The sequence below is a fragment of the Hyaena hyaena genome, unplaced genomic scaffold (genome assembly GCF_003009895.1).
Source record: "Hyaena hyaena isolate Hyena2069 unplaced genomic scaffold, ASM300989v1 scaffold_541, whole genome shotgun sequence".
Lineage (NCBI taxonomy): Eukaryota > Metazoa > Chordata > Mammalia > Carnivora > Hyaenidae > Hyaena > Hyaena hyaena.
This window is the reverse complement of record NW_024081174.1, coordinates 373,667-393,435: the sequence shown is the minus strand read 5'-3', so window position 1 is coordinate 393,435 and position 19,769 is coordinate 373,667. Positions and strand designations below refer to the sequence as shown.

The window sequence follows — 19,769 nt, the reverse complement described above, 5'->3', positions numbered from 1 at the left end:
GCGAGGGGGAAAAATAGTGGGGGAGAAGGAGGGAGGCAAACCATGAGGGACTCTTGAATGCTGAGGCCAAACTGAGGGCTGAGGGGGTGGGGAGGGGGGCAGGGGGGTGATGGGCATGGGGGAGGGCACTTGTTGGGATGAGCACTGGGTGTTCTATGGAAACCAACTTGACAGTAAACTAAGGAAGGAAAAAAGGAAAAGAAACAGAGTGGCTGGAATGGGGAAGGGTCCAGCGTGGAGTGAGGCGGGGACTGGGGGTGGCTATCAGCCTGCAGCCTGTTAGTGAGTAACCCCGCCTCCCAGTCACCCGGAAGCGGCCGGAGAAACTCCCGATCCCGGCGCGCCCTGCGCGCCCGCCCGCGCGCCCGAGGGGGCGGGGCCTGCGCGCGCGTGCGCTGTTGCGGAACGGGCTGGCGGGTCCGGTAAGGCGGTCCCTTCGAGCGTGGTAGTTTGTTCCGTGAAGGGAGCGAGGACGGTTAGGCGCTCTCGGCCACCTTTCCGGCCCCGGTAAGCGCGGCGGTGGCGGCGGCGACGGTGGCGGTTGGCGCCGCGGGGTGGGGACGGCCTCCAGAGGAGGGTGCCGGCACGCCTGGCGGCCCCGTCCGGAACGTGAGGGCTCGCGGGCCGTCGCCCCTCGGGGGCTGTCGGTCGCCTCCGTGAGGCGTTGGGTGCAAGTCGGGTGCCCGCGGGCCCGCCCGCCGGAGCGTCGCCCTCCTGGCCGCTGGGGAGGCCGGAGTCCGGGGACGGCTCGTGCGGGGAGAGCCGACGCGGCCGGAGCGGGGCGGGGGTCGCGCCGGGCCCTGGGGGGCGGCCACCGCGCACCCCGCACCCCGCGCGCCAGCTGGGTGCACGAGACGGGTCTCTCAGGTGCGGGGGGACCCCAGAGCCCCGGGGGGAGCGTCGCCCCGGGCCCGCGCGCCGTCGGCCGTGCCCCCACCCGGCCAGGTCAGGGACCCCCGGAAAGACGGGAACTCCTCCCGCGCGCGGCCGTGGTCAGCCTGGCCGGTGCGCTAGCGGGTTCCCGCCTGCAAGTTGGGGTGGTCGCGATCCCTTCTTGCGCCCTGAGTGTTAGCGGTCGTCGGACGAGCCCTTCTGGAATGCTCGCGAGGCCCCGAGACCACAGATGCCTCCTCCGGGCAGCCCTGTGGCGCTCCTTTGACAACGGAAGACCCCGAGGCAGGGATGCAGAACCCGAGGTCGGAACGCAGGCTGTGGAGACCGGGCTGCGGCGGGATCGAATCCCGGAGCGGGTTCGTGGTTACGCGGAGCAGCCCGTGGGGAAGACGTGCACGCGCGGTGAAGAGTGGGCTGTTCGTCGGGGAACCTGGAAGGCCCTAGATTTTTCCTGTTTCGGGATAATCCAGCCTGTTTCGGGATAGTAGCGCATACTAGGCCAAGATAGTGGATTGAGTACGTGTATCTCCCTTTATTCCCCGCTGGAATCTCACTAAAGTTACGGGAAAGGGGTTTTTCAGAAGACCTACGCTCAAATGGTGGAGAGCCCGGGACCGGAAACAGTAGCAGTCGGAGCGAGGGGTTCTGGAACGTGTTCTTCGCAAACCTGAGCGTGATTCTAAACCTGCAGCGGGGAACGTCGGGGAACAGCTCGCAGGACACACAGAAACGGGCGGCGCGGGGCGCCTTGGGACCCGCCAGTGAAGGGGGCGCGTTGGGGGCCGTGGGTGAAACGTGTTGGGGAGGGAATTGGATGTCCACGTCTCCTTCTGTGCTGGCGTCTGGGGTGGTTCCTTCTCCCGCTGGAAGGTGGGGGCTGCTCCCCCGAGAACATAGAGCGGAGCTTTGAACCCCCGGACCTCAGGCGCAGTTAGTTATGGGGCCACGTTTGTGAAAGCAGGGGCGCTGAAGGCGAAGTCCTCTCTTCTCCTTCGCCCACTGAAGCCCCAGAAGTTTTGGAGCCAGACTGACCCCCCTCAGGCTCAAGTAAGAGAATTTTTCTGCGCACATACACACGGGTGTGGAAAGATAGTTGGTCACAGTCGGGGCACCTGCCAGGCTCAGTGAGTTAAGTGTGGGACTCGATTTCGCCTCAGGTCGTGACCTCAGGGTCAGGGGATGGTGGAGCCCTGCATCAGGCTGTATGCTCAGCGTGGAGCCTGCTTGCGATTCTCTCCTCCTCTCTCTGCTCCCTGCCCCCACCCCCTGCAACTAAAGAAACCTTAAAAATAATAAGTTGCTCATAGTGGTTACTTCTGGGAAAGGGCACGCGATGGCTGGGGAAAAAGAATGTGAGGAGAGTTAACTATTTACATTTTTGTTCTTTAAAAATTTTGTGCCGTCTGCGTATATTACCTATTCAGAAGTGTATTCCTTAAAAAATATAACCGCAAATGAATATACCCTTTGATACAGCAGTTCCTCTCCCACAAAGTTATTATAAAAATTGGTCTACACACAGGAGAATATAAGGTGCGAGCCATTCATTGCAATCTTTTAGCAAAAGATTGGAAACAGTCTAATTGATGGTTGGTGAAATACATATACATATATATTTTTAGTACTTTTTGATCTTTGAACTCTTAGTATCTATTCCAGGAATGAATGAAAAATGTTAACAGGAAAAAATAGTTGAATAGTGGAGATCTTGATGTTGGTAATACCTTGAATAATAAGAGTTCTCTTCCATAGGAAGGAATGCTGTGTAACAATCCCCAGATCTCAGTGGCTTAACGTTTCATGCTCTTGGGTTCTTCAGGCCAACATTTCTTGGCTTTTCAGTGGCTTAGATCTTGGCTGGGCTAGGCTGGACTACAGACTTTAGATTTGGGTTCATATCTGCAACATGTATCTTTGTTCTGGGACCCAGGCTGAAAAAGCAAAAATAGCTGGAACATGCTTTTCTGATGACTGAAGGTGGGAGTTCAAGGGGGCTTCTGGAAACTTGCCACGTCTTGGCTCAGAAGTGAGAGGAAAGGGCAATTTACAACTTTTACATAAATTTCATTAGTTAATGTAGTGTCACATAGTCAAGCCCCAAATCAGTAGGGTGAAGATGTATGTACACTACATACTGGGGCGCTCTGCAAAGTCACCTGACAAAGGGTGTGGATATACACTTCTCTTACAGAGTAGGAAGAAGAATTGGGAATGCTGATGAGGAAATATTTCAGTAGAAAGATACTTTGAAATTAAGTTAAAGGTAGTTGGTTGAGAATAAAGATGCTTGGGAAAAAAATACATATATGCCAAGATACAACATTCTACTTTGATATGAACTCTACCTTGATATGAAATCTTAAGGGGCACCTGGGTGGCTTAGTCGGTTAAGCATCCGACTTTCGCTTAGGTCATGATCTCGAGGTTTGTGGGTTCGAGCCCCGCGTCGGGCTCTGTGCTGACTGCCAGCTCAGAGCCTGGAGCCTGTTTCAGAGTCTGTATCTCCCCCTCTCTCTGACCCTCCCCTGTTCACGCTGTCTCTCTCTATCCTAGAAATAAATAAAAATATTAAAAAAAAAAAAAGAAATCTTAAGAGATACATATCAAGGTATCATATTGGCTTTTCTTATATAACATCTGCCATCCCCACACCTGGCCCTGTAACCAATTCTGTGTGTCCATGGTTTTAGGAATCTTGAAAGTAATTAATTAAGCAATGCATATGTAGAGGCACCAGTTCTTAGAGAAATGGTTCTATATGTGTTTATTTCAGCTACTAAATGTGTTCAGTCATAGTTCTTATGTCATATCCATGTCTGCCAACCCACCTTTCACAACAGAATCTTCTTTTCAGGGAGATGTCCTTTGCTTCTCAGACGTAATGCACTCTAAGTTTGTTATTCAGCAGTGAAAATGAGTCATACAGAGGTAATACATGTTTTCATATATTCTGCATCTTCAGGGTTCTTTTTTTTTTTTTTTTAAGTCCTGTGGCTCCAGAGTAATTTTCTTATTTTCAGCTTGTACTGTGGTAGACAGTATAGCGTTAGTGATTAAGAGTAAGGTGTTTTGGAGCAAACTACCTGAGTTTGAATCCTAGCTAGTGGCTATATAACCTGGGCACATTACTTAACCTGCTGTGCCTCAGTTTTCATATCTATAAAATGGAGGTGATAATAGTGCTTGTTTTCTAGAATTATTAGGAAGGTTAAATAAGTTAGTACATACTTGACACATAACCAAGCACTTAAATATTAGCTATTGTTAATAGTGCTTTTTATTTAGAGGCCATGTGAATCATGGGTCTCACAAAACAAACATAGTTATTCAGTTGTCTGAATAGGCAAGGAAGTAATTTTTGATCCCTTTATTCTCTTGAATTCCAGGTTAAATTAAAAATACCTTTTGGAAATAAATTACTAGATGCTGTTTGTTTGGTACCTAACAAGAGCTTAACATATGGAATAATTCTTACACATGGAGCGTCAGGAGATATGAATCTTCCTCATTTGATGTCACTGGCATCCCATCTTGCATCTCATGGGTTTTTTTGCCTGAGATTTACCTGTAAAGGCCTTAATATTGTACATAGAATTAAGGCATATAAATCAGTTTTGGTAAGAAAATTTCTTTATATTTACTTATAACAATTCTGTTTTAAAATTCTTAATAAATTTAAGACAAATTCTATTAGCAGTCATTTGGTTTATCTTAAAAAGCTTTTAATGAATATTAGAAACTTCAACAGAACATGAAGGCTGTATAATAGATTCTCTTTTTTGCTGTCAGTTTCCATGGAGATGAATGCTCACATCATAATATTCTTCTGTGGTACTGCCAAGGGAAGCTATTTATGATGTAATTTTCTTTCTGGAATTATATAACTTCAGAGTATAGTTCTGAATATTTGCCTACCATACCACAAGTATACAAATATAGCACAGTTTGAAACTAAAATCACTGGATAAAACAAATCTGAAATTTTTTTAATCCAGATTATTTCAAACTTGATAAATTTTTCAGGGCTTTAAATTAGACATTAGTATTATTAAATTCTGTATTAGTTGGAAGCTTTTACTAGCTTTTTTGAAAAAATGTAATTCTTTAAAAATATTTAACTAGTAGAATCTTGAATTTTATAGACTGGTAAAGTGATTTTTTTTTCTCATTACTTGCTTATATTACCCAGGATTTGATTTGATAGTGACAGCATGACCGAAAGTGCAAAGAACTGGTTACCTCTTTCCAGAAGAATCCCTTAAGATTTTATGGTTGTCTTTACAATGATTTTCATACATTTCAGTAATGATGAGAAATATATGTTGGTTTTCCAGTGGAATATTTTATAGGAGAAGAATTGATCATTGTTTGGTTGGTTTTTCTAGAATTACCTAAAGACCTTAGGAGAATACAAATTGGCAGGTGTTTTCCTTGGCGGTAAGTTATAATACTTGCTTTTAAATCTACTAATATTAATATAGGAACAGGTAATCAAGAATTAAAATTAACTGATGACAGGGAACTACTTGAAGGATTTTTTGTTTTGTTAAGTCACTTTCTTGTATAACATCAAGGTACTTTATATGTTTAAAGCAAATTTAAACCTGATAGATACATATTGTAACCCAAAGATCTCTCCTTTTATTTATATCTCTGAGTCACCCTCTCTAAATGATTCCTTCACAAGGATCTTTAAGTAGTCTTCAGAAAAATAATTCCTTTTTTTTTTATTTTTAAACGTAGGATCAAGTTTTAGCTCTTTATGAATCCATAGATGTCCATTAGGGGTATTGCAGCTTGTTAATTGCCACTTTTTGGAGTTAAGTGATACAGTTATATGGATGAACAGTAAATGAAATCTAAGTTGCCGTATTATCACCACTTCTTTATATGAATGTTTATATATCAAACTGAACTTAATTTTAATTGATTTTAGGTCGTTCAATGGGGTCAAGAGCAGCTGCTTCTGTAATGTGCCATAATGAGCCAGATGACGCTGATGATTTTGTTCGAGGTCTCATTTGTATTTCTTACCCACTGCACCATCCAAAGCAGCCACATAAGCTTAGAGATGAAGATCTCTATCGTATAAAAGATCCTGTATTGTTTGTGTCAGGTTCAGCAGATGAAATGTGTGAAAAGGTGATTTACAACTTGATGTTTGTGTAAATGAGAGAGTGAATGAAAGAATTATCTTGGGAATAAGATGTTACCTGCAGCTTTCAGGCTCTTTAAAAGGTGCTGATTAGTCTAATGCTAGTTTTGTGACTTAGTTACCTGTTGCTTTGGAGAACCGAGAAATATAAGCATGCTAACAGAATTCATCTCCCTGGAAGAGTGGCTAAATGGTTTGACTCTTACTTGGAATGAAAGATTAATATCTGAATCTCGTGGTTTGGGGATTACTAGACTGTACGTTTGTTTTTATTATTTCAACATTCAAGCAGCTTCTTCAATTATAAAATTGGCTCTTGAGGAAGAGTTAATAACTTGTACATGTTACTATATACTGTCAGTAATGAGTACTTGCTCCGTTCTGTGGTATTGCTGTATCTGAGAGACGTAGACTGCCACTTCTGTGGACATTTATTTGCATATTCCATTGCTTTGAAAGTTGTCCTTAGAGTAGGTATTTAATGAATATTTAGTGAATGGATGCTAGTATAGGCGGTACAGGAGGGAGAGAGAGAGAGAGAATCCTTAGTAAACACTAAAAGAGCATTAGTCTAGTATCTTCTTCTTTTTTTCCATTAGAGCTTGTTGGAGAAAGTGGCACAGAAAATGCAAGCTCCCAATAAAATCCACTGGATTGAGAAGGCAAATCATTCCATGGCAGTGAAAGGACGTTCAACAAATGACGTTTTCAAAGAAATAAATACACAGATTTTGTTTTGGATCCAGGAAATCACTGAAATGGACAAGAAATAATTGTATTTAGCTAAAAGCCTTGTTATTTTGAATACAAATATAGTGCATTTGATAAAGAACAGCATACCTCTCGGCATTATGAGAGATTTCAGATGAATTTAATGTTCCCCCATTTTTAAAACATGTTTTAATTGTGAAATTAATGTGCTTTACAAAATAACAGTCTTTTGAAAGCACTGTTATAGTTGTATAAAGATGATGTACAAATATTGATGGTGGTCTAAATATAATTTATTTTCATTAATATAGTTAAGTTTTGAAAAAATTAAACATTTGAATTTTGTTATCGTAGAACTTTTGTCTTACTTTCCATACAGCTGAGAACATGATTCTGCAGAGCAGTGTCTTTAAAACGGGAAAACAACTGTTACTTCACTGTGGTAAATGTAGTCCGTTTTCTACACTGTACACACTCATTCACCTAATCTGTTAATCTCAGTTTAAGGGTAGGAGGGAAGATACGTTTTCATGTATGGGGACCCTGAACCTTGTTTTTCAAATGAAGTAACAACTTTCATTCAGGAAAGGTTTACTGGGGGCACCTGGGTGATTCGGTTGGTTAAGAGTCTGACTTTGGCTTAGGTCATGATCTTGCGGTTCATGAGTTTGAGCCCCGCATTAGGCTCTGTGTGGGCAGCTCAGAGCCGGGAGCCTGCTTCGGATTCTGTGTCTCCCTCTCCCTCTACCCCTCCACTCCCGCTCTGTCTCTCTCCCTCAAAAGTAAATAAACATTAAAAAAATGTTTGGGGCGCCTGGGTGGCTCAGTCAGTTAGGTATCCGTCTTCGGCTCAGGTCATGATCTCACGGTTCATGGGTTTAGTCCTGAGTCGGCCTCTGTGCTGACAGCTAGCTCAGAGCCTAGAGCTTGCTTCAGATTCTGTATCTCCCTTTCTCTGACCCTCCCCATTTATGCTGTCTCTCTCTCTCTCTCTCTCTGTCTCAGAAATAAAACATTTAAAAAAATAAATGTTTACCGAAGGCCTATTACAGGCAAAGCTTGATTGGGCTTGCAGGGATGAGTAAATACTTAGAGCTTAAATATAATGGAGGAACTTGATGTCTAGACCTCTCTCCGAATAAGGGGAGAATGAAATAAGGACTAAATAGTGGGACTAACATCTGGGATGTATCTAGGAAGAGTTAGGGCATTTCATTTTGGCTTAGGAAGTTCAGTTAATACCTCAACTTAAATAGTGTTGAGTTCTATATTAAAAACATAAGTGTCTATGTTTCCTACAAACGGCACAAAATGTGATGGAGCTGATGATGCAGAAGTTTGTAGTGAAGGGTGGTTTTCTATAGTAAGATAGTAACTCATTTTTCTGCCTTCTCTACTGCTCTAATACTAGGCCCTTCAGACAGCCTCAGGGTGGACTGGGTAGTTTGCAGATTTTTGAGGTCCCTCATTCTTCTCTGGTGGAGTCCATGGATTTTAAATACTTTTAAATTTTTCTCAATAGTGCACAAAGAACAGAAACCTAGGTAACAGTATCCAAATCATTTATATTGCAGAATGAAATTATGTACTACTATGCAATCAAAATTTCAGTGTCAGTGAATAATACTTTTTGACTAAATTTCTTGAACAAGGCTTACATTTTAAAAAATAGTACATAATCATTGTTTAACATTTGAAACTTTAAAAAACAGTTCTGATATCAAGATAGTATAAACACATAAAACACATCCAGAGCTGACAAATATAATTATGGCCTATAAACAAATATAAGTCAATTGGGAAATACTAATATTACAAATCAAAAATAAAACTAATGGGAAAATAAAAAGGAGAACTTATTATAGAGCAGACCATAATATAAAAAGTACAATGAAGAAATAGATTTAAAAGGTTACTAACCAGGCTATGTATGTAGTTACATTTGTTTGCAAATTAAACGGTGGGTATAACATAAGTGACCAAAGATACTACATCAAATATAGAGATGACCTAGGTCACTGAAAGTTGATTTTTCCTTGAGTTACTTGTAAGAAACTTCCTGACTGATGAAATCGCTTGTCATTTGAGAGCTGTGTACCAGTGCACAGCTAGGGGATGTATGGCTCCTGGAGATAGATGAGCGATATGTCAAAGGCCGAAGTGAACATTTGTGAAAAGGTCCCAGCTGCTCCTCACAGATGGGCCACGTCTTGCAACAGAAAAGTTTGAGATTATGGTTAAAGAGCTGTCCTGGCGCCTCCTGTGGCAGACACCCTCCTTAATGGCACAGCCACTACTGAGACCAATAGTTTTCCACTAGGAGTGATCTGGCCCCCTAAGGGACGTGTGACAATGTCTGGAAATTTCCGGTTGTTAACGACTGGGGTGGCCGTGCTACTGGAGGAAAGGGATGCCGCCAGCAGTCTGTAATGTGCAGGGCCGCAACCGCAACAAAGCAGGATCTGATCCAAAATGTCAGTGGCTTCCATGTTGAGAACCTTGCGATCATCTTGAAATCCTTTCTCCGTCACCATTAGCTTTCCTCTGCCTTCCAAATCCATTTGCTTCCCGTTAGTTGCCAGATCGTGAGTTTTCAGCGTCTGATTCTGTCATCTCTCTCGTTTATGCTGCCATTACTCTTAATCCAGGCCTTCACCAATTCTCGTCTAACTGCAGTCACCCAGTTGATGTTCCTATTTTGTTGTCTCCTTGCTTCAACAAACCAATGGACACTTTCAAGTCAAAGACTGTGTTGACGGATCTTCAAATGTGACTACTAAGGTTGAAGTCCTTTGTTCAAAGCTCTTCACAGTAGGGCCTATCAACATTTTTAGCCTGATTTCCCCCACACCATGGGCCTGTGTAGCACGGTGCTCCAGTTCCACGGACGACACAAAGTTTTGGAACAAGGCTTTCTGCTCCTCTTCCTGGAACTTTGTTATTCCTTGCCTGTTACCAAATCCTCCTCATCCTTTAAAATGCTTAAATTCTTTTTCCCCCTTCACAGCTTTTTTTAAAATTGCCCCAACCATGTAGCCCTCCTTGGAACCCATTTAGTATTTTCCTCTCTTGTCAATCACACTCTGCCTTTTCAGTAAGTGGTTGGCGTAGTTGCACCATGTCACGAATACTCCATGTCAGGGAATGGTTTCCACTGATCTTTGTATCCACAGAGCCCTTTTTAGTTAGTTGTTCAGTGTCTTACGTAGTCATTATTCAATATTAGTTGTATTGAACTAAGATATTTACAGAGGAAGAATTTCTAACCATTATGACCAATCCCTGGTTTTATATTGCTGTATTATATGCCTATTATTGGGACTTTTTCCTGATACATAAAAAAGGAAAATCCGGGGCGCCTGGGTGGCTTAGTCGGTTAAGCGTCCGACTTTCACTTAGGTCATGATCTCGCGGTTCGTGGGTTCGAGCCCCGCGTCGGGCTCTGTGCTGACTGCCGGCTCAGAGCCTGGAGCCTGTTTCAGAGTCTGTGTCTCCCTCTCTCTCTGGCCCTCCCCTGCTCACCTAGTTTCACAATGTCCAAATAGTGTGAAGAATGTGACATTACATATAATAAATATTTTACAACTTGAACAGAGTTTTTTGAGTGATTTCTTGTGTCTATGTTCCTATTAGTAATGGAATTTCTCTGGTGTTCATTATTTTTATTTTTTTATTGCCTTCATAATTTTAAGAAATAAACTGAGCTTAGTGCTTTACTTTTTATGCAGTTTACTTGAGATTGACACAAGAAGAGGTTTTTGGTATAAAGGACAGCAGTGTCTGCACTGAGAATTAGGTGACTGTATTTTTCTTCTTTAAGTTTCTTTATTTTTGAGAGAGAGTGTGTGAGTGGGGGAAGGGCAGAGAGAGAGGGAAAGAGAGAGAATCCCAAGCAGGATCTGTGCCATCAGTGCAGAGCCCAACTCAGGGCTCGAACTCACGAACCATGAGATCATGACCTGAGCTGAAACCAAGAGTTGGATACTTAACCGACTGAGCCACCCAGGTGCCCCTAGTAGGCAAGCCCGTAAGTAACAAACATGAGAAAGCCCTGAAGAAGGATACTCTTTCCCTCTTTGCACATTTCCCATCAGCACGAGTGGTTCCTTTTCAGTTCTTACAGAGCTAGTCTGGGGCACACTAATCAGGGATTCAGTGCCATAAAGCTTTGCAGGGTCTCAGGAACTGTAAAGTGTTAAAACATTGAATACCTTTTATAGTAGTTCACATTAAATGAATTAGAGAATGTCTGCTGTCAGGCAAGAGAAATTGAGTATTTGCCAGCTGCATTACTGGCAGAATAAAATCACCCTGAATTGTGTATGTGGGTAAGGGGGTGGTCAGATAGAAGGATATACTCTATCCTGGAATATCCAGAGGAATTGGCTAAAATTTCTTGAAGAATTAATGAATGCTGGTCCTGCATGCTGGAAGGCTGCCCTTTGCAAAAACAAACCCCAATATCATAGGTAAGCCTAAGTGAAGATTAGAAATGCCTGTAGGCTATTCTTTAGTGGACTGGAAGGCTATAAACCCTGATGCTTAGGATGTGGCATTGAACTCATTATTTCAGATACTCCAGGAAGGTAAGAGCTCAGTAAATCTTTTCTTGCGTTCAGTTATACTTCTGTGACAGAAGAGACCCGAACAGTTAACTCCAGTGTAAAAGAATATACCTCTTTCCTCAACCGACCTTGAATAAGTGAAGACAAAGTTAACGAAATCTTCAAAGAGAAAATGCTCTAAATCCAAAGTGGGGTTAACATTTTACATGAATAGTCCAGACTGTCTTGTATTTGCTCCGTAAACTTAAAAGCCCACTTTCTAGACTGTGAGGGAAAGGGAGCAGCACATAAACCTGACTCTTTAACTCTGACATCAAGAAGCTTCACAAGGAGTTGTTCCCTGAGGTCACTACAGACAGGATAAAAAAGGAATTCACTGCAAGACCATTCCAAAATCTACCTCTAGTTTTCAGAATGTTACAGCAGATTGTTGCGGAACATTGCTGACAGGCCCCTCTAGCAAAAAGAAGTATAAAATGAGATGTTCTATCTCAAGAAAACAAAATCAGGCAGACCCGTAAGAGACAAAATAACATCTTACCTAGTGACCGTAAGACATTATAAAACTAAAAATTGACTTGATATTTATCTGAAACTGAAAATTTCAGTTTCAGCATTTCTTTTATTTTTTTTGTGTTTTTTTTTTCTAACAACACTACATTCATATTTTCCTAATCACAAGCATAAAATACAGTAATCCTGGTGGTACTAGGAAATGGTTATGCCCAATTCAAATTTGTTCTGTATTCTTTGAATTACAGGATAGTAATCACTTCGCTAAGGGATTGTTTATAGAACTATATTTTCTTTTTGTGAAATTAATAAAAGGTCATTTACAATTTTTAAGTTAAAAAAACTACTAAAGCGCCGTACATGTCCCACCAGTGAGCTTCCGTTATTGCTATGGAAAGTTGATATGAGCTCAGTTGAATACCCTCTATGACACGTACTGCACTTAGGCCCAGACCATTCCCTGCAGCACTTGATCAAGACACTGAGCAGCACTGGAAAGTTTTTTCTGGCAGAGCATTGCATGGGGTTATGAGATGGACAAACCACCTTTTTGTGTTTTGGAGCATCCAAAATCGAAGACTTCAGAATGAAACATCAGTCTATTTCACATATTACATAAAAATGTCAAGGGAATTTTATTTCTTTAAAAAAGCAGTGCGGAATAGACTGGAAGATGATACATTTTTGACACTGTGGGAACTTGTGGAGTCCTGGACTCAAAATGATTGGATGACAATATTTTTTATAATTTTCCTAGGAATTATTTTTGAGATCATACTCATAAAGGTTTATACATCCTTTCAAAAGAAGCCTGCACTTCCAGAAAAGGGCAGTTCAGGTGCCCAGAAGGTAAGAGCAAATGTTGGGTTTCTTTCTCCTCTATTTTTCAAAGTCACATGAGAATAACTTGTAAAATTTAACTCTGGCATTTGGATTACTCCTTTAACATTTATTTTATTGTCTCCTTGAAATAGAAGAAAGACAGTTGCCTGAAAAGCATGAAATTTGGTAAATATTATATAATTTCATATTTTAATAGGAAACTTGTTCAACCAGAGTTGTTTCTATTAGTGTCCTGACTTCTTTTTTTTTAACTTCCCACTTCTCTCTAGATAACTGGTCATTTCATTCCTCATCTTCGGAAGAAAGGTAAGTGACACATTGTGACATTAAATTTAATTTCAGGTTGGTTTTGTTCTATTCAAAATTGCATTTGCATCTGCGTTACAGAAAAGGGTTTTCCTGTATGTATAGAAGACCACAGCTCTCTGATGTCATAATTCAATGTAATGTTGATTTTAATGGCTGCTCTGTTACAAGCTGTGTTAATGACTTTTCATGTACTGTTAAAGTTAACCTTTCAAGTAGCTAGTATTACTACTGCTCATACGAATAAGGAAAAAGAAAGTTTACAGAGGTGTAGTAACTTGCTTCCCTATCCAACCTCTTTCCCCAGTACACACACACGGAGAAATAGTAACACCAGTTCTGATCATTCAGTTGAGAAAATATCGGTTAGCACCTTCTGTGAGCCAAGGAACCTTAAGCTAGGTACTGCAAAAGTGACACTCTATTTCTACAATCCCAAAGCATCCCAAAGGGTCCTGGGGGCCAAATATGACAGCACTGCTCTTATTGCTCTTAATATGTGAATTGCTGTTATCAAAATCCATTCAACAATCATTAGATATCTCCTCTACGATGAACATTGTGTTTGGTACTGGATTACAAACAACAAGAGACTGTCTGTTCTCAAGAAGCTTACTTTCTTTTTTTTCTTTTAATTTTTTTATGTTTATTTTTGAGAGAGAGAGAGACAGGCAGAGCATGAGTGGGGGAAAGGCAGAGAGAGAGAGGAGACAGAGAATCTGAAACAGGCTCCAGACTCTGAGCTGTCAGCACAGAGCCCGATGTAGGGCATGAACTCACGAACCTCAAGATCATGACCTGAGCCAAAGTTTGACACTTAACTGACTGAGCCATCCAGGCACCCCAAGAAGCTTACTTTCCTGTGGAGGAAACATACACATAAAGGGTGATTGCCTTGCAGGTTGGTAACAATGAAAGAAACATTAGAATATTTAGGAGATGCCTAAGCCAGCATAGTGTGTTGGGGAAGTCTTCATGAAGAAGGTTATGCTGGAGCTGAATTGCATTTATTTATTTATTTTAAGTTTATTTATTTATTGTGAGAGAGAGAGAGAGAGAGAGAGAGAGAGAGAGAGAGGAAGAGAGAGAGAGAGACAGGGGGAGACAGAGGGAGAGAGAATCCCAACCAGGCTCTGCAGAGCCTGATGTGGGGCTCGAAGTCACAAACTACAAGATCATGACCTGAGGTGAAATTGGTCCTTTAACCAACTCAGCCATCCAGGCATCCCTGAAGCTGAATTTTAAAGGATAAGTAAAAAGTAGTCAGAAAACGACAGCAGGGGGTGCCTGGGTGATTTCCACTCAGGTTATGATCTCATGGTTCATGGGATCAAGCCCCGCGTTGGGCTCTGTGCTGACAGCGTGGAGCCTGCTTGGGATTCTCTACCTCTCCCTCTCTCTCTAAATAAATAAATAATAATAAACTTAAAAATTAAGTTTAAATAAATAAATAAACAAACTTAAAAAACAGTTTAGGAGGGTAAGGAGAGCATTCCAGGACATGAGTAGATGAAGGAAATAAGAAAGAGCAGGGCATGTACAATCAATGATGATGATTATAGTGCAGAGATATGGCTCCTACGGTGGACAGCATATTGTAGTGAAGAACCACAAATTTTGAATTTAAAGTAGTCAAGGTTTATATCCTAGTTCTGCCTCTTAATGATACTGTGGCCTTGGCTTCAACCCACTGATACTCCATTTCTTTGCTTTCCAAATAGCAGTTAGAAGAATTGCTCCTTAGTTGAAACAATAGGTGTAACAAAGCACAAAGCAAAAGCACTTTACCCTGGTGCCAGAATTGTTTTGGGGACAGAACTACATTTACGAGGGCACTTCACTTATCCTGAAGTGAAACTGCTTGAATATTACTGGAAGCCCATGCAGAACACTGGTCGAAGTGCATCGCATCAGACACTGAGTGAGTTCTGCCTTGCTTATGAGGTGGGAGAGAAGAGAAAAGTGGAGGGGTGGGCAGAGAGGAGGGAGGAGCAGGGGGGGAAAGAGGTGACTGAATGGCATAAAGGACACTGAAGGGTGAGGCCACCACTCAGTATGTGAGGGCCCTGCTGGCCAGGCATAGTCTTGCCCATCTTGCACCCATCGGGTTTTTGGGAATGGTTTGTTTCAAGGTTGACATCAGCCTTACAAATGTGTTCCTGGGAGAGTCTGCCACCATTATATGACTTTCAAAGCTTGGAGCTGTCACTGACCTGTTGTTTTAGAAGCGTATCTCCCAAAGGGAGTTATCATTGATAAAATGGTTTCAAAACAGATTTCGTATTTGTTACTCTGACTATAGGACTGTCCTGTGACTACAGTCCATTGAATGATTTAATGGATTTACATTTATTGGTATTTACTTGTTATCATGGCTATAGACTTGTCAGTCTTCCTAGGAGGGTGTGGATTTCTTTTTAAAGCTTCGAAGGCCAGTTGAGATTGCTGGGAAGAGGCCAAAGGACATTTCAAAAGTGGAGAGACATGCCTGATGTTCAAGTGGGTGTTATTTGTATTGCTGTAACCAACTTCCCTCCATTTCTGCCTTTAATTCTGAGCCACACTTATGGGTGGTTTGTGTGTGTGGGTTTCGGCCCCCCATCCCTACTTACTAAACTAAAAGAAGGGGTTCGGTTGTGTGTCTGGGTCAGCTTGTTGTGGAGGAGGGTTAGTAATCAGACACCTACAGGCTAAAGTGGTCACTGAGCAGATGCTTACCAAGTTCCAACTATGTGCCAGGCATTGCTATAGGCCCCTGAGATCTATTACTGATACAAAAGCAACGACTCTTGCCTTACATTTTATTTTATAAAGTTTATTTTGTTTTCTTTTTTAAAGTGTACTTATTTATTTTGAGAGAGAGAGTGAGCACACAGGAGGGGCAGAGAGAGAGGGGGAGAGAGAGAGAGAAAGAGAATACCAAGCAGGTTCCATATGCAAGGCTCGAACTGAGGAACTGTGAGATCGTGACCCAATCGGAAATCATGAGTCAGATGATTAACCAACTGAGCCACCCAGGCACCCCTGTTCTGTCTTATATATTTAAAAAATTATTTTTAAGTTTCTTTATCTTTAGAGAGAGACAGCATGAGTAGGGGAGGGGGAAGGAGGAAGGGAGGGAGAGAGAGAGAGAGAGAGAGAGAGAGAGAGAATCCCAAGGAGACTCTGCACCGCTAGACAAAGCCTGATGTGGGGCTCAAACTCAAAATACTGTGAAGTCATGACCTGAGCTGAAACTGAGAGTCAGACACCCAACTGACTGAGTCACTTGGGCGCCCCATCTGTCTTATATTTTTAAAGGATTATTTTGCCTGTTGAGAATAGATTCTATTCGGTCAAGGGTCTAAGAAGATGGCAGGCTATCTGAAAGTAATCCAAGTGAGAGATAAAGGTGAGTGACCCCAGGGTGGTAGCAGTGGAGGTGGTGAGAAGCATTGGTTTCAGGGTATGCTTAGAAAAGTAGAGTCAACAGGGTATGGATGTGAGACAGAGAGGAGGCAGAGATGGCTCGTGAGAGTTTTGGCCTGAGCATGTAGAAAGATGCAGTTGTCAAAAACTCAGATGAAGGAAACTGGGTGGAGCAGGTTTTTTTTTTTTTTTTAATGTTTTATTTATTTCTAGGAGAGAGAGAGAGACAGTGTGAACAGGGGAGGGTCAGAGAGAGAGGGAGTCACAGACTCTGAAACAGGCTCCAGGCTCTGAGCTGGCAGTCAGCACAGAGCCCAACGCGGGGCTCGAACCCACGAACCACGAGATCATGACCCAAGCGAAAGTCGGACGCTTAACCGACTAAGCCACCCGGGCGCCCCATGGGTGGAGCAGGTTTTGATGAGGAGATCAGGAATTTTGTTTTGCATTTGTTGAATTAGAGATATCGATTTGATATCCAATGGAGAGAGTGAATAAGTGGTTTGGGAAAGATGTCTGGTCGAGTTAAGTTTGGAGGCTGTTGGCATATGGGCAGTATTAAAGCCTACAAGAGAGGATGAGATTTCAAAGGGCCTGGGAGAGGAGAAAAGGAACAAGGACTGAGCCCTGAGACGCTTCAAAGGGGTCAGGAAGGAGAGAGGAGCCATCGAAGGACGCCGAGAAGGAGCCAGCAGTGAGTTAGTAGGAAAGGGGGAGAAACGATGGCCTGGGAGCTCACCCAATGGAGAGTATGTAGGGCTGGTGTACAAGATAGGTATCAGACCTATATCCCTTATAAATAGAGGAGCAAAATCCCCAAAAACATACTAGCAGCCCGAATCCAGCAGCATATTAAAAGGATTGTACACTGTGACCAAGTGAGATTGTTTCTAAGAAAGCTCGGTTGGCTCAACATATGAGAATTATCTAGCACTGTTTTATTATGTTTAAAAACACAGTATTTTTGCTGAAATACTTGCATATAAGCTTTCCTCTTTTTCCTGAAAGCTGCAGAAATTTTTTGTTTGTCTTATGTTTTCACTATTTGTTCTACTTTAAGTGACCATCACATTCTTGTCCTGATGAAATTTAATCCTAATTTTGTCCAGACACTGGCATAATTTATTGGGGTCACTTGATTCCCCAGAATGCTTATATAGCCTTCCTGTATCTGTTAGGATATTGTAATTCTCAGGAAACAGAAAACCATGATTCACACTGCCATGCTAAGAGAATTTATGATATTATATAATGGGAAATCCTGAGGTAGTCTAGGCTGCAGAATTGGTTGATAGAGTAGGCCACCAAGTTCATTAAGGTTTTGTATCTCTCCCTTTGTCTGTCTCAGTGTTACTTTTCTCTTGAGGTGGGTGGGAAGGTGGCTACCAGAGTTGCAAAATCAGAACGGCAATGTCCAGAGGAAGTAAAAGGCCATTTTTTTCTGTGTCTTTCTTAGGAAGAAGGCAGCTTTCTCCATAAGCCCTTACAAATCTTTGTCCTATGCTAGGATTTGTTCATGCCCATGCCTAATCTAATCCCTTGGAAATGAAAATGAGATGACTGTGTTAGACTTAGTCTAATCACTTGATGTAGAATAGACGTTGGAGAGCTCACTTTATGATCATTATTCCAATCCAAAATTGTACTGAGAAGCACTGGCCTAAAATGTAGGCTTTTCTCTCCATTAGACATAAACAGCTGTTAAAATAATCAGGACTTATATATAGAAAGCTACAGTTTATGGTATTGAACATTCTTCTGTTGTATCTACTAAATTTCCATAAGAATATTTTTAATCTTGGGGTGCTTGGGTGGCTCAGTTGGTTAAGTGTCCAACTCTTGATTTCAGCTCAGGTCATGATCTCAAAGTGTGAGAGATTGAACCCCATGTCGGGCACCTCACTGACAGTGCAGAGCCTGCTTGGGATTCTCTCTCTCCCTCACTCTCTTTCCCTTCCCTGCTCTCATGCACGCACACTTTCTCTCTCTTTCAAAATAAATAAATAAACTTAAAAAAAAAAAAGAACATGTTTATTCTTGTCAAAACTTTTCATACAGAGAACCAAAATAACAGATATTTCTTGTAAAAGGTTATACAATAAAACCCTGGATTGTAATTTGGTCTATGAGTGTTTTGCAAGATAAGCAAACATTTCTAATACATTTAACTTGATAAATGAGTGATGTCTTGCAATACTAGTAGTACTGCACACCAGTGTCACATGAGCACAGCTGAGCCAATGGTCCTTCGGTCCTTCTCTGTCTCTGTCTCTGTCCCTGTCTCTCTCTCTCTCTGCGGGATTGTGGGTGATCATCTCCCATGCTTGGATGCTCAGTCTCAGGCTGCAGTGTTTGACAGAAAGCAGTGATTTTTCAGAACATTGGAAGGTGCCCACAACTGGCACTAGTGTATTTTTTGTCACTGCAAAGCACCTATGGACAGTCCTTTGCTCTTCCATACCAGAGTGAGCTTAGGAAGGCTTTGCTTCATTCTAGGGTAGGCTGCCTGCAGGTAGAGACCCTTTCCTCTGCTGCCTTATTGCCAATTACATTCAATACAGTCTATGACAAGAGTTTATTAATACTGTACTGTAGACAACATCCACGTGAGCATATACAATGGTCTCCATGCAGAAAAAGATTCCAGTGAGCCAATACGTAGCAGTGATTCCATCAGTGATAGTGAAAGTCATCCTACACAGTAACTAACCTTCCTCTTGTCTCCCTCATACCAGCCACGAAGGTTTTCAAAGGTAAGTGCAGGTTAATTTGTTTATTTTTCTTTATATTTTGTATTTCCTTTATTATTTTGTATTATATTATAGTATTGTAATCATTTTTAGATGAATAGTTTTGGGTTGAGGAATGAATCATCTGAGTTTCCATGATTTCTTATGGGGAAATCTGCTTTGATATATAAGTGCCTTGGATTACAAGCATGTTTCCAGAAGAAATTATGCTCATAAACCAAGGTTTTACTATAATCTTTACCTGCAACTTTGACTGTTTGCTGTCAAAGTAGACTTTGGGAGGTGCCTGGGTGGCTCAGTTGGTTGAGCATCCAACTTTTGGTTTCTGCTCAGGTCATGAACTCATGGTTTGTGAGTTCAAGCTCCATGTCAGGCTCCATGCTGACAGTGCAGAGCCTACTTGGGATTCTCTGTCTCCCTCTCTCTCTACCCCTCCCCCACTTGTACTCTCTCACTCTCCCACTCTCAAAATAAATTAATTAATTAAAAAAATAGACTTTGGGATATGTTTTTGAGGTAAAAATCCCTCATTCTCTGAGAAATGAAAATAATTTACTTCACTTTGTCAGTGGATTGATGTATTAAGTGAGTGGAACTAGGTTATGAATTATTCTGTAATGTGAA

The 19,769-nt window shown here is 42.0% G+C and overlaps 2 protein-coding genes across 2 annotated transcripts in view; both read left to right on the top strand.

The window, feature by feature from the left end:
* The first annotated feature begins 406 nt into the window (after positions 1-406).
* On the top strand, positions 407-7,113 carry TEX30 (testis expressed 30). Its single transcript, XM_039255701.1, has 6 exons — positions 407-507; positions 3,749-3,822; positions 4,281-4,511; positions 5,280-5,331; positions 5,831-6,036; positions 6,649-7,113. Exons 2-6 carry the CDS (start codon positions 3,808-3,810, stop codon positions 6,820-6,822), a joined length of 678 nt encoding a protein of 225 aa, XP_039111632.1. The 5' UTR covers positions 407-507; positions 3,749-3,807; the 3' UTR covers positions 6,823-7,113.
* A 5,346-nt stretch (positions 7,114-12,459) lies between these two features.
* The window catches only part of CCDC168 (coiled-coil domain containing 168), a 29,134-nt gene continuing 21,824 nt past the window's right edge, over positions 12,460-19,769 (top strand). The window contains exons 1-3 of the mRNA XM_039255713.1: positions 12,460-12,687; positions 12,813-12,846; positions 12,951-12,987. Coding sequence (XP_039111644.1) covers positions 12,460-12,687; positions 12,813-12,846; positions 12,951-12,987 — 299 coding nt within the window. The remainder of the gene's footprint in view (positions 12,688-12,812; positions 12,847-12,950; positions 12,988-19,769) is intronic.

Coding starts and splice junctions, on each gene's coding strand:
- TEX30 (XM_039255701.1), top strand. Junction 5,332..5,830: donor GGCAGGTGTTTTCCTTGGCG/GTAAGTTATAAT, acceptor AATTGATTTTAG/GTCGTTCAATGGGGTCAAGA. Junction 6,037..6,648: donor CAGATGAAATGTGTGAAAAG/GTGATTTACAAC, acceptor TTTTTCCATTAG/AGCTTGTTGGAGAAAGTGGC.